At 32.7% G+C, this 13,021-nt stretch overlaps 1 protein-coding gene across 1 annotated transcript; it reads right to left on the bottom strand.

Annotated features, from left to right (window-relative positions):
* Positions 1–3,729: 3,729 nt before the first annotated feature.
* LOC127730897 (ganglioside GM2 activator-like) lies at positions 3,730–8,199 on the bottom strand. Its single transcript, XM_052239507.1, has 4 exons — positions 7,964–8,199; positions 7,158–7,356; positions 6,339–6,549; positions 3,730–3,903 (listed from the first exon to the last, which is right to left on the bottom strand). The coding sequence occupies exons 1-4, from the start codon at positions 8,043–8,045 to the stop codon at positions 3,781–3,783; spliced, it is 615 nt and encodes a 204-aa protein (XP_052095467.1). The 5' UTR covers positions 8,046–8,199; the 3' UTR covers positions 3,730–3,780.
* Between the last annotated feature and the right edge of the window lie 4,822 nt (positions 8,200–13,021).

Below are 13,021 nucleotides of genomic sequence, written 5' to 3'. Positions count from 1 at the left end.
AGAATTAATATTATACCAATCCGAACTAAAACGTATAACGAATTGATAAAGTATATTATTGCAGGGTAAGAGTCTAGCTTTTTTGTAAAATTTGACAAAAATGTTGAATCTTGTTAGATTTTTTTTCTCTTTAATAATTTGCGTGTATCTATTATATCTATATGGACTCCTATGACCGTGGTATGCTCCTATTAGACGTGTTAGGAAAGTCAATTTGATTTTGACGCTGATGTTAAATACCAATACCACTACAGGCTCTAGTGGGGACCATCTAAAAAAGCACATAAATCATTCATTATAGTTACCTGTATTGGTTTGTTTGATAATGCTGAGATGATTTTTAAAATAATGTATTCCGCAATACACGGACGAGGATCCAGCAAAACAACACGAACATTATCCTTGCATTGTGTCATAGTATGGATCGATTAATTAAGTTTAAGATCGTTGTTCCCCCATATCTTACTATTTTGTTGAACGACTACAAGGAAAATCTACAAAGTGATCAAAATAGATCTAAATGAATAGAAAAAAAAAACACAGGAATCAAATCACACTCGAATCTGATTTTTTACTCTACATCAATCTTTGTTCAAAACGTTATTTTATTTGAAATTTATTTAAAAAATAATTGTCATGTCGGGGCCTTTCTTAGCTTTTATATGCGGGAATGGTTTTGCTTCATGTTGGGGGTCTGTCATACGGTAATATATAGTTGCAAACATTTACGTCATTTGGTCTCTGGAATATAGTTGTCTATTTTGGCAATCATACCGCATCTCCTTATTTAATATCATTTTCTAGAATAAAGAAATGTGTTACACAGTAGCGTAAAATTCTAAAAATAAACCGAACTAAAAATTTGTGTACTTGACAATTAAAAAACAAGACTGAAACAAAAGCGTTTTCAATGTGATTATCTTTATATTTTTATTTTATCTAGAAAGGTCACTGAAAATTTTATATAATGTTAAATGAATTAGTTCTTATTCACATAAAAAAGTTTGCCCTCACATTTTCCTTCTATTAACTTTTATCAGTTAGTTTTTTCGGAAAAAAGAGGTTATCGAATTAAGGTGGTACCTAACACTACAGGGAGATAACTCTGTAAAAATCAGCTAAACGTTTTAATCATGTTGTATTGTTAAGGAAATATCAACTTCTCAATGATCAACATTAGTGTTTGTCAAACTGTTATATAACCAGTGAAATTTTTCTGATAAAGTGGTTGGTTCAAATTATTTGAATTTTTTATATTATAGGGTCAAAGTTAACATTTTGTCAAAATTTTAGGAAAATTAAACGAGCCAAATTAGTATTAGTCAAGGTGTTGGGTACCACCTTAAGAATTAAAAGATTACAACGTTTGGACATTATCAAGCATGTTAAATTTATCGGTGAAGGGTCGGAAGTTGGTTTTTTTTCTTGTTATTACGGCTTCCTCCACAAACAAAACATAACACCACGATTAAATTGAGATATTGTTGAAAGTGGCGTTAAACTTTCATATGGAGAAGTTAATGTTAGTATCTTTGGGTCAGGAGGTTATTTTGAAAATGAAATATTCATTTTCACCTCTTTCAAAACAAAGTCTGCTAAATTAAATGTCGGGCTTTTTTTTTTTCGATTTGCTTCATTTTGTTTTGCCTTAGATTCACTATACACTCCGCTTTCTAGACGGTATATAGTGATGGATGAATTGATCCATCCGTCCGTTCTTTCGTCCCCCTGTCCATTCATTGCATTCATACCCAGAAAGTAGTAGACAATACGAATCACATATAGCTCATGGAAAGTGGTTTTCTTGAACATTAAAACGATGCGCAGCAAGACAACCTTCTACTGTAGCCCCCTGCTTCTCAAAGTTTTATATATAGAAAGAGCACTGTATCCACTTGTGTCCACTTTTTATTTCTTTTTTATATATAGATATAACGATGAGTTCATATATGTACTGATTTGTTTAATCCACACATACATACGCGTCCTTGTATCTCTGGACACAAAACGATGCTAACTATATTTTGCAACAGAAATAGAACGTATCTATTGTGGAGAGACAAACTGAGTTATTTAACTATTAAACCTATTCTAATCATATCGCTTAATATATATATTTGGACTTGTGGCCGTAAAATCCGTCATTCCCATTCATGACTCTTACATATATTTTTGTTAAGTTTTGTTTTGCACTCTTAAATCAAACAAATACAAATTAATGTATGAATGTATGAAGATCTACGTAAGGGCAATGCACGTCTTAAAATTTGGAGTCGATATTAACCGTTCGCGTCATATTGTTTCAAACACACCACAAAGGTAAACTATACTACGCCGAGATACTTTTCAGTGCAATTGCATTTTGAGAAAGACCACACTTAAATCTTGTATCGGTATTGGTATTTAACATCAGCGCAGTATTTAAACCCCTTTCCTAACACGTCTATTACAAAAAGAGTTATGAGGAAATCAAATATCGACAATACACAAGTTTAACGATTGCTTTCTAAGTTCTAGTGGCGTAACATAAAGTATGCAGATTAAGCAGTTGTATCAAAGTTATTTTAGCAATTATGAGCTCTTGTGAGTTGATCATAGTGGGAAAACGGTAGTATTTATTCATCCATAGGTAACAATACTAACATTATCTAAAACCTGTAAAAACAGTTATGTGTGATATTAGTACTTTATTATTCTGTTTTAGAAATTGAAGTCAAATGGTAGCATGACAGTCGTCGAACGGAGCTTGTTTATGGTATCCATGCCACCGTCATTTTACAACAAATTTATGAAAATTTGGAAGAGTTTTCGAATAATTCTCAAGAAAATATTTATATATACACTGCAGTTATTCATAAATAAACAAATAAATATATTATATCCTTACACCCAATCACAGCGTTCCTCAGTTGACTTCCTTCACCTGCCTTGGGTACACGAAAGGCCAATCTAAAGCCATGAAAATGTAATACAACTTTTTTCCCTATAGTCTGAATGAGACGGGCACCTAAACCAACCCAAATAGTTAAATCCAGCCGGAGTATACTTTCTGATTACCCGATTGTTAATTCTCCCTTTTTATCCCAAGTTATTGACTTCTGCTTTGAAAAAATCGCATAGAAAAACTGAAGGTCAATGATATTTAAACCAAGTTTCGTGAACCTTGGCTTTGTTTTTGGAAAAGTTGACTTGCAGTGATTAATCAGACAGTTTAACGATCCTAGGTTCATCCTGGCTAATCGACCAAAATTTCATCATGGAATTATTTCGATAAGATCAGGAAAACCTTTTCTGTTTTGAAATGACATTATTTGTTTCAAACGAGGACAGCGGTGAAAAAAAAAAAAATATTATCAACACAAGAAATCTTCATGCTTGGATCGGGAAAAATTGTTACAATAAAAAAGAAACCATATAACAAAGTATGTACGACTTATAAAACAAAAGTTGCACTAAAATCCCAAAATTTGTTTTCTGTCAAAAAAGAACATTTAATCTTGCATTTCGAGTTGTTCAAAATTCATCGCCAAAACACCAAGTACCCATACCGTTATTGCAACACGATGTTGTAGATGCACCCAAAAATGTTAAATATGTCACCACTATTTGAACGCAAATCTTAATATAATCAAATTTTACCATAAAAAGTGAAAAGGCATCTTCTGTTTAATACAGAGATAGGGTAAATAATCTTCACTAAGATGTTGTAATAGAGTAAACAAAAAAGACTTTATGTTTACATTTTTGTTTATTTAACATATTCGTGTGTAAATAAACAGATTATTTACCGAAATAGCACCTGTAGCCTGTACATGCTCGTTTTAAACTTAAATTCAAATCAAGGCACAGCAATTCTTCATTAGATATATTATCTTGCACTCTAATATTGGCACTGTAATCTCCCTACAATAAATAAAATACCACACATTCAGAGTTTATAGAATCCAACAACATTGGAAATGATCTGCTAGCACGAAGTTTCTATGTTTGACGTCCTGCTAGGGAAAGTGCTGGGAAAGTTCACTCCCATTCAGTCCACAAAATGGCCATCAGACGGCAGAGCGCCCCACGACCCCAGCAAATCATAAAAAGGCATGCTTTCAGTAAGTGCGAGTACTCTTGGATCGGCACTTTGTGTTTTTTTTCTTTCTTTTTTTATGCTTCGTGTCGATCAGTTGAGTCAATCCTTTTCCAACTGATTTTTAGAGTTTGTTTTTATGTTGTGCTGTTACATTACTGTCCCAGGTTAAGGGTTCCAAAACATAGCAACTGTCATGTTTAACTCAACCGTATTCCTTATGTGGCTGTCCCAAGTCAGGAGCTGTATTCCAAAGGTTGCCATTAGTTACTGACTGCCATATTTGATTTTCGTTTATTGATTTTAGCAAATATCAGGACGTTGGTTTTCCCTTTTGAATTTTTTCAGATGTTGTCATGCTGGGGTATTTTATACCTTACTACACGGCATGGGTTTTCTCATTGTCGAAGGCCATGCATACGGAGACCTATATAAATGATAACAGTCACGTCCCTTGATTACTGGTGGATATTTGTCTCATTGGCAATCAAATCAGATCTCCTTATTTTTATATTCAACAGTAGACTGTTTCCTATACATGTTGTCTAGCTCTAAGGGGACGACCGTTTGATTTTCTAGGGGGATGGGGAGGGGAGAATTGAAAATGAATGAATGTGCTTAAGACAGGGGTGAAAATGAATATTCTGAAAAAAATGCGTGCGTAACAACAGATGAAAATAAATGATTAATCTGGAAAAATCCTCCTGCGGCGGGGTTAAATTTCAAAATTTTGTTAAAAAGGGGCGTTAGCTGCCAGATATAAAAAAAAATATGATTTTTTTTTTGTTCAATCATTAATGAAAGTAAAAAAGTGAAATAATAATTCGCTTTTAGCAGCCAGTTTAGTTCAATTTTGTCAAAATAAGCTAAGAAACATCGGTGATGAATTATTCACTTATATGTGAATAATTCGACCTCATTGAATCCGTATTCATGTGACCTTCCATTTAACCCTTTAGATGGAGATAGGTTACGCATGTTTTTAGAAATTGAGGAAAAGAATGTCAACATTGAAAGTGAAACAAGGATGAACCATTTGGTTGACTGATTCGATCCACACGAAATCATTCTTATACAGGTGAAAACGACGATAAACAAACTTTTTAACCGACAATATGAAATTAAACAGACCTAGAAAAATCCATTTACACGTGGTCGCTATCTATTTATATTTATATTTATGTTTAAATCGGGTTATATGACCGTCGGCAGTCTTCGGAGTTCATCTCAATGGTTAATTAGATGACGTCTAGACAAAAATACACATGAAATGCTGATACATATTATCGACTTCAAGCATCGTTAATTGTTTATTTCAGACTTTTTGTAATTTGGATATACGTTTTAGTATGTTATTAATCAAATATGAGAGTTTGAGTCAAATCGGTGAACATGAATTTGACAGCTAATGTCCCATTAAGAATATAACAATAAAATAAAAATCATGCGCTCACAAATTCGTCAACTTATTACTTAGATGCAATAAAATAATCTGATGAAAAACGATATTTCAAAATCTCTTCTAATTCTGTCATTGACTATGAAGTGATTTGTTAAAATAACTGATATTTAACCAGAAAATCCAAGCCATTTGAATGTTAACACAACGACTAATTTTCTCGCATATCAGACAAGGGGGAAGTTTGTATATCAGAAGTAACAACTGATACAGCAGATAATCCTTGTCTGAATTGTTCAATGTAACGGAGTTGATTTAAACAATCGTATTTATTCTTCCATTTTTTTCAATTTTTCGTAAATTAGCACTAGAAAATTTATTGAAACATGATATATAATTTGCAAAGCTTCAAGTTGAAATTGTTTTAGCACAGGTAGTAATTTCTTTCTAATTGCAGAGTCAATTGTGACTTGCGATATCACTATGCAGAAAACCCGTTTACTACAATATCTTCCCTTTTCACGAATATGACTTACCGAATTAGACTATTTACCGGATTTGTAATAACATAAGCAACACGACGGGTGCCACATGTGGAGCAGGATCTGCTTACCCTTCCGGAGCACCTGAGATCACCCCCAGTTTTTGGTGGGGTTCGTGTTGCTTTGTCTTTGGTTTTCTATGTTGTGTCATCTGTACTATTATTTGTCTGTTTGTCTTTTTATTTTTGGCCATGGCGTTGTCAGTTTGTTTTCGATCTATGAGTTTGACTGTCCCTCTTTCAAACTTCTCGTCCGTTCGTAAGTAGTTATCTAATTATAAAAGATCTATAATTTATTAAGTTTATAATGTCATACTCACAGCTGCAAACCAAGAAAGTACTGAGGGCATCTGAGGCATGCGTATCATGTAATTTCGAATAGACAAGGTTCGTGGCGGTTGTGGGCACTGGTTTTGTGTTACATTATAGGAATGTAACATAGTCTTTATCTGGTTCCCGATGTTACCCATAAGTCCAGCCCAGTCTTGTGAAATCATGTCATCTACCATAGTACATAGATTGTTGTATCTACTGTGAATAGAAATAAATCCATAATAACGGTAACACCCTACCGTACTTACTGGATGTCCTACAGACAAACTAATACATTTTCTGTAACAAAATAGAACAGAATATTTATAGAAAATAATATATGTTTTCATATTATTTATGAACACAAGGAGATGTTGGCTATACGTCAATTGAACAGCAACCAAAAGACACCAAAAATCGAAAGACATTTCCGAAGCGTATGCCGTCAGCTTATATTATACATCTGGATTAATATAATTGGGAAACGTAACTTATTTCGATCCCAATTACAAAATCATTTATTTTAGCTAATTCAAGAATATCTAAGCAAAATCCAACACGTAGAATACAAGGTACAGGAATATCAAAACTTTACAAGATCCAACACGTAGAATACAAGGCACATGAATATTAAAACTTACCAAGATCCGGCAACTCCCAGAATATAAGGTACAGGAATATCAAAACTAACCAAGATCCAACACGTAGAATACAAGGTACAGGAATATCAAAACTTACCAAGATGCAACACGTAGAATACAAGAGGAATATCAAAACTTACCAAGATCAAACACGTAGAATACAAGGTACAGGAAATTAAAACTTACCAAGATCCAACACGAAAAATACATGGTATAGGGATATCAACCCAATACGTTTTCCGTTTTATTGACATCTCCATTGAAGAATCTCCGACTGTGCGGGTTAGCTGCATGTCAGCGGAGAAATAGAAGTTACCAGGGATGGTTACAGGCATTGGAGATATATTCATATGAGAAATGGTTGCTGGCGTGTTTGGATTTTTGTCTGTAACAAAGTCACCGTATAAAGTTAATGGATCAGTTTTAAACTTTTTCTATTTTTGTATGTTTATGCTAGAACACAAAAAGTCCGTCGATTATAAGGCATGTTTACCTCGGACGTTCCCCTGAATATAAATTTTAAATATAAAAATGGCAAAAGTGAAAACATGTCAAAATTTAAATGAAGTTTACATTTGTCTGTCTTTACCTTGTGTAAAATGTTTGAAGTTTTTTTAAGTGTCGGACACTCTTGTGATTAATGTCTTATAAACCAACTAAAATAGTTTTAGAAAATGTCTACCATGTAGTAAGCAGGATAATAAAGAAACTGAAGAAGGCCAGTGGCCGAAACGCCTTTAAAATGGTTTATTTTCTACAATAATGTAATGTATGTTCACTACTGGAATTTTGAAACAAGAATAAAATAGTTAAGTTATAACTTATCTGAGATAGTGACGTTCATTTGAATTATCATTCAATATGAAAAGGATATTCGTGCAAGACAATAATTAATGCAGAAACCACCTTGTAATGTTTCTGAAATAGTAATAGCTTCATGTACTTTGTTAAAATTTAAAACAATAAATTTATGAATTAAAATTTATACTCACTACAGTTAGAGACTTCCAGCGATGTATACTCAGCCAGAACACCTCCGATAGAAAACAAGAGTATCCATATCATTTTTTCCATCGCGTGTAAATCGCCTTTGATAAGTGTATAAAATTTGTGAACAGTAAATATGTGAACAAGCCAGAAGATGAGAAAGTTGGACTGTGTTGTTTAAAGCATGTGAGAAGACTGGGAGATGACGCCGTCTTTTATCGTTATTTTATAAAATATGTCAGATTTATCGTGTCACGGCCATCGTTATTTTTGGCGTCTGTGCTATCTGATTAAATAATTAGCAGTAAATGCAATTAAATTCGTATTCTGATAATAGTAATTTGAAGGATTACAATAGGGATCGTATTACAATAACTATCTTTAGGTACATATTGACCAAGAGGTTACAGGGTTCTTTAGAATAAGTTGCTTATACGTTAGGATTAAGTCGATGAGATTAATATGGAACCATTAATTAACATTTCTCTGTTCTAACATTGGTCTTCTCTTTGTCTAACTTTTCTTAGGCATGTCTGTTGATATTTATAATAACAAATATATGACATTGAAGATGATTGATATCGGCGGGAGAAAAAGTTTCGGTGTTATTATATGCTGACGAACTAGTGTTATATGCAAACTCTGAAAACGTATTACAAATTTTATTGGATTCACTGAATATATGGTGTATGGCACGCCTGAACCACTTTTATTAATTAATCTTAGATTATCTCAGATAAACTAGGATTATCTCAGATAATCCCGGTTTATCTCAGATACACTAAGATTATCTCAGCTTAATTCAAATTCGAGAAAATCCTAGTTTATCTCGGAAAATACAGAAAATTCATTATCTGGAGAAAATCCCGGTTTATCTCAAAATATTAAGAAAATCTAGGTTTTTCTGATCGATTTTCAGATAATCCTAATTTATCTCCAGATAATTAATTTTCTCAATTTCAGATAATGAATTATCTCATTTCTCGAGAAAATCTAGGTTTATCTCGGATTCTAAATATACAAAAGAACAATGTAACGAGTGTTTTAATTGGACGACAATCCGGCGTTTAACGTTTTACTTTCTCTTTGAAACCATGATGTGACGAATTCACTTCCTATTATTGGGTGAACGGGGATGTCCCAAAATATGGGTCATAATTTTGCGAGATTTTATATAAAAATTAGCGTCCTTTTTCAGAGGAGGGGCGACATTCAGCATACGGCACGCAATTTTTACTTATATTATTGACCGATCGCTGTGTTATTGTGTCATTTATCACTACTCGTGGTGTGAACATCACCGTTATTGACACCTGGACAAGCGAAATTTGTTAAATCAATTATAAAAACAAGTAATATATAGAAGGGCTGATTATATACAATATACATATACTTTGTACATACATAATAAACAAATTTGGTAGCTATTTCTTTTACACAAACTGACTGTTTATTACCGACGGCTAATTTCGACATCGATAATCATTGAATTCTCATATTTTAATTCATTCAGTCGGTTTTAATTTTTTAATCGTGACAAAGTTTTGTAAAATATGTAATGTTAACTATTGCATTATTTCGTCATTTGTCAGTAAACTAAATAGATAGCACTAGAAAGAAGGCAACTAAGTAATCCAATACACATAATGCACGATTCAATTATGGAAAAACAATTATTTCATCATGGTTATTCATTAGACATAATTTTCATTTTGTTTTCAAAATAATTAAATACATAAGAGTTTATATGCCACGAACCTTAAAGCGCCAGTTATTAATTGTAGGATATAAACAATAAATGTACATTGTCTGAAATACAAAATGTGTGTGTACTCGCTAACACGGGTGTCATTCGGTTTATCGAGAGAAATGATCGTTAAAGAATATCTAACGAAGGTCAAGTGTTGCGAGACGATCGTGAAAGCTCTGGTACCGGATCGTGAAAGAAATTTAATCGAGAAGACATATGAAAAGTCATTAAATAATCTAATTTAATAAATTACACGGACAAATTTACAACAAAATAAAACTGTCTGTCAAAATGGTTGAACATTATGATCAGTATGTGAGAAAATCCAGTTCTAAAAGTACATAGGTTTTACAAAACAACAAAAGGCATATTGCTCCTCGACATTTCAGTGACATCAAAAATGTAAACAAACATGATTTTTTCACAAATTCCAATAAAATAAACTATTTTTCTTCGAAAACGGGCATTCTATTTGAATGCATCAAATTGTTCTCATAGTTATTTTGTATAAACATAATCTGAAACTTGGTAAAAAAGAAATATTTACACAAAATTGATATTTCGGATCGTGAAAGATCACGTACCGGTTTTTGAAGATCGTGATAAGGATCGTGAAAGATCTAATGCTACGAAGACGTTCATATTATTCTTCAATTATATGATAATTAATATTTGTTATTGGTATTAAAAAAACTAGATTGGCATGACTGACCCGGGTCTCTTTTGCTGGTGAATAGGACTTTAATCGTGCAATGCCATTGGATCTAATATCTTATAATACCACACAGACTTGGTAAATTGTATCAATACCAGTCCATTTGTCCGTCCTTCATAAGTATTGTTTTTTTATACATTAAGATGTTTTATTTTGTATTTATAACTTTGAATTCTCATTTTTATGCCCATTATATTTATAAAGCTTACATACCTGTATGCTATAGGGCCACGGTATTTGGTGTATGGTGTACATGTCTGTCTGCATGTTTCATATATGACGTTAATTGTATTTGATATATTGAATGATAGTAAGATGTCTGTGTCTGACTGTCGGTCAGGGTTCATATACTTTCGACCTCATGTTCCGAATTAATTGGCCAAACATAACTTTTACATTTGTCAGTTTCTAAGGTACTGTAAGCATCGGAACACCTATATTTGGTGTACGGGATTTTTGTAGAGATCTGTATGTCATGGTTCAACTGACCTTGACCTCTTTTTATGAATCATTGACAATTTTAAGAGTATGTGACACTTCTAGTAAAACCCTTAATATTACAGAAGTTCAACAAATATACTATCATAAGTAAAGCAGACGAGACATTTCAGCATTTGCGCTCTGGTATTCTTTATTCTGTAATATATAGTTATCTCATTGGAAATCAATCCACATCTGCTACGTTGTATACAAAGATACATATAACAAAATGTTGGTTATCGTTCAATCTCAAATTTTTCATGAAAGATGGTGTTTTTGCTATAAGTTTTTGGTTGATGGTTAACTTTTTGGTTTAAACGCTGCATACCCATATTATTGGCTAAATAATGGCGGTCTGCCTGATTTGTACTAGTCCGATTCTCAGAGCTGAATTTTTCACACTGATTTAGACACGTTTTAAGTTAAATTTTTTTAACTTTAGAGGTAAAGTGTTGAATTTAAAAAACAAATGATAGCTTTCATGTTCTTTCTTATAAAAAAAGTTACAGGCTTCAACCAGTTGCAGGTATATCAAATGATAAAAGAAATATTGATTTTTTATTATTAAGTCTGGTCACGCATTATCTTTCACGATCAAAATAATGCGTTGCCTGATCTATGACGATCAAGTTTGACGAAAAAATCAACAAAATTCAAGGTTTCATAAACAAATGAACGATTTTAAGGGAAGAGCATACTTTTATTTTACTGTACTTTCGGACACAACAAAGATTAAATTTCAAATATATCATGATATATTGAAATATGACCATTATAGGTACAAAAAACGTGTTTTTTTTAATTAATCACATAGACATGCATTGTGCCTTTTGTGTTTTTTCATAAAGTACTGCATATTTTCTTTATCTTATTGCACAGTAATGTTGAGGAAGTTGAATCATTTTGACAGACAATTTTTTTTGTTCGGATTTGTTCCGCATTTTGAAAATTCAGCGATTTTTTCACACATTCTGAAGTAGAATTTACATTTTATTACATTCACGATCCGGTACCAGAGCTTTCACGATCGTCTCGCAATACTTGACCACCGTAAGATATTCTTTCACTATCATTTCTCTCAATAAACCGAATGACACCCGTGGCTAGGAAACAGGAGAAAACCTCTTCGTTCTGTTTCTAAATCTTGAACCAAAACGTTTTATTCTTACAGGTAAATGTAATTACAGGTGACAAGATTGTCAAAGCTTTACCTGTTATAGTGCTAATATATAACAACTGCCCCCAATAAATGTTCACATAACAGGAAAAAAGTAATAAAAGTTTGTTTAAGACTGTTCAAAACAATATTTTAATTCATGCACGAAAAAGAAATTTTGAAAGATTTATATTCTTATGGTTTCTGTTCAATCTTTTTCTCTAATATATTATTCTAAACCTATCATATTTTAACACAAGACATAAAAGCACAATCCAGTGATAAAAAAACTGTCTCTTTGATTATATTTAAGGAAGGACTTATCTTTTTAGACAATCAGTTGGATTTTTGTCGAGCCTGCGACTTTTGTCGCAGAAAGCTCGACATAGGGGGGCGTTAGCTAACTTCTTAAAAGCTTTATATTTTAGAAGGTGGAAGACTTGGATGCTTCAAACTTTGTATATAGATGCCTCATGTTACGAAGTTTCCGTCTGTCACATGTCCATTGTCCTTTACCTCATTTTCATGGTTCAGTGACTACTTAAAAAAAAGTTAAGATTGTTTGAAATGATAATTTCTCTCTTATTATGAGTAACATGATAACTATGTTTTGTATTTGCGTACCTTGCAAGGTCCTCATGTCCGTCAGACAGTTTTCACTTGACATCGACCTCATTTCATGGATCAGTGAACAAGGTTAAGTTTTGGTGGTCAAGTTTATATCTCAGATACTATAAGCAAAAGGTCAAGTATATTCGGTATATGGAAGGACTGTAAGGTGTACATGTCCAACTGGTAGGTGTCGTGTGACCATGACCTCATTTTCATGGTTCAGTGGTTATAGATAAGTTTTTGTGTTTTGGTCTGTTTTTCTTATACTGTATGCAATATGTCTACTATATTTGGTGTATGGAATGATTGTAAGGTGTACATGTCTAGCTTGCAGGTGTCATCTAACCTTG

The sequence above is a fragment of the Mytilus californianus genome, unplaced genomic scaffold (genome assembly GCF_021869535.1).
Source record: "Mytilus californianus isolate M0D057914Y unplaced genomic scaffold, xbMytCali1.0.p SCAF_2, whole genome shotgun sequence".
Classification (NCBI taxonomy): domain Eukaryota; kingdom Metazoa; phylum Mollusca; class Bivalvia; order Mytilida; family Mytilidae; genus Mytilus; species Mytilus californianus.
The sequence above is the reverse complement of the archived record's forward strand: the minus strand, read 5'-3'. Positions and strand labels throughout refer to the sequence as shown.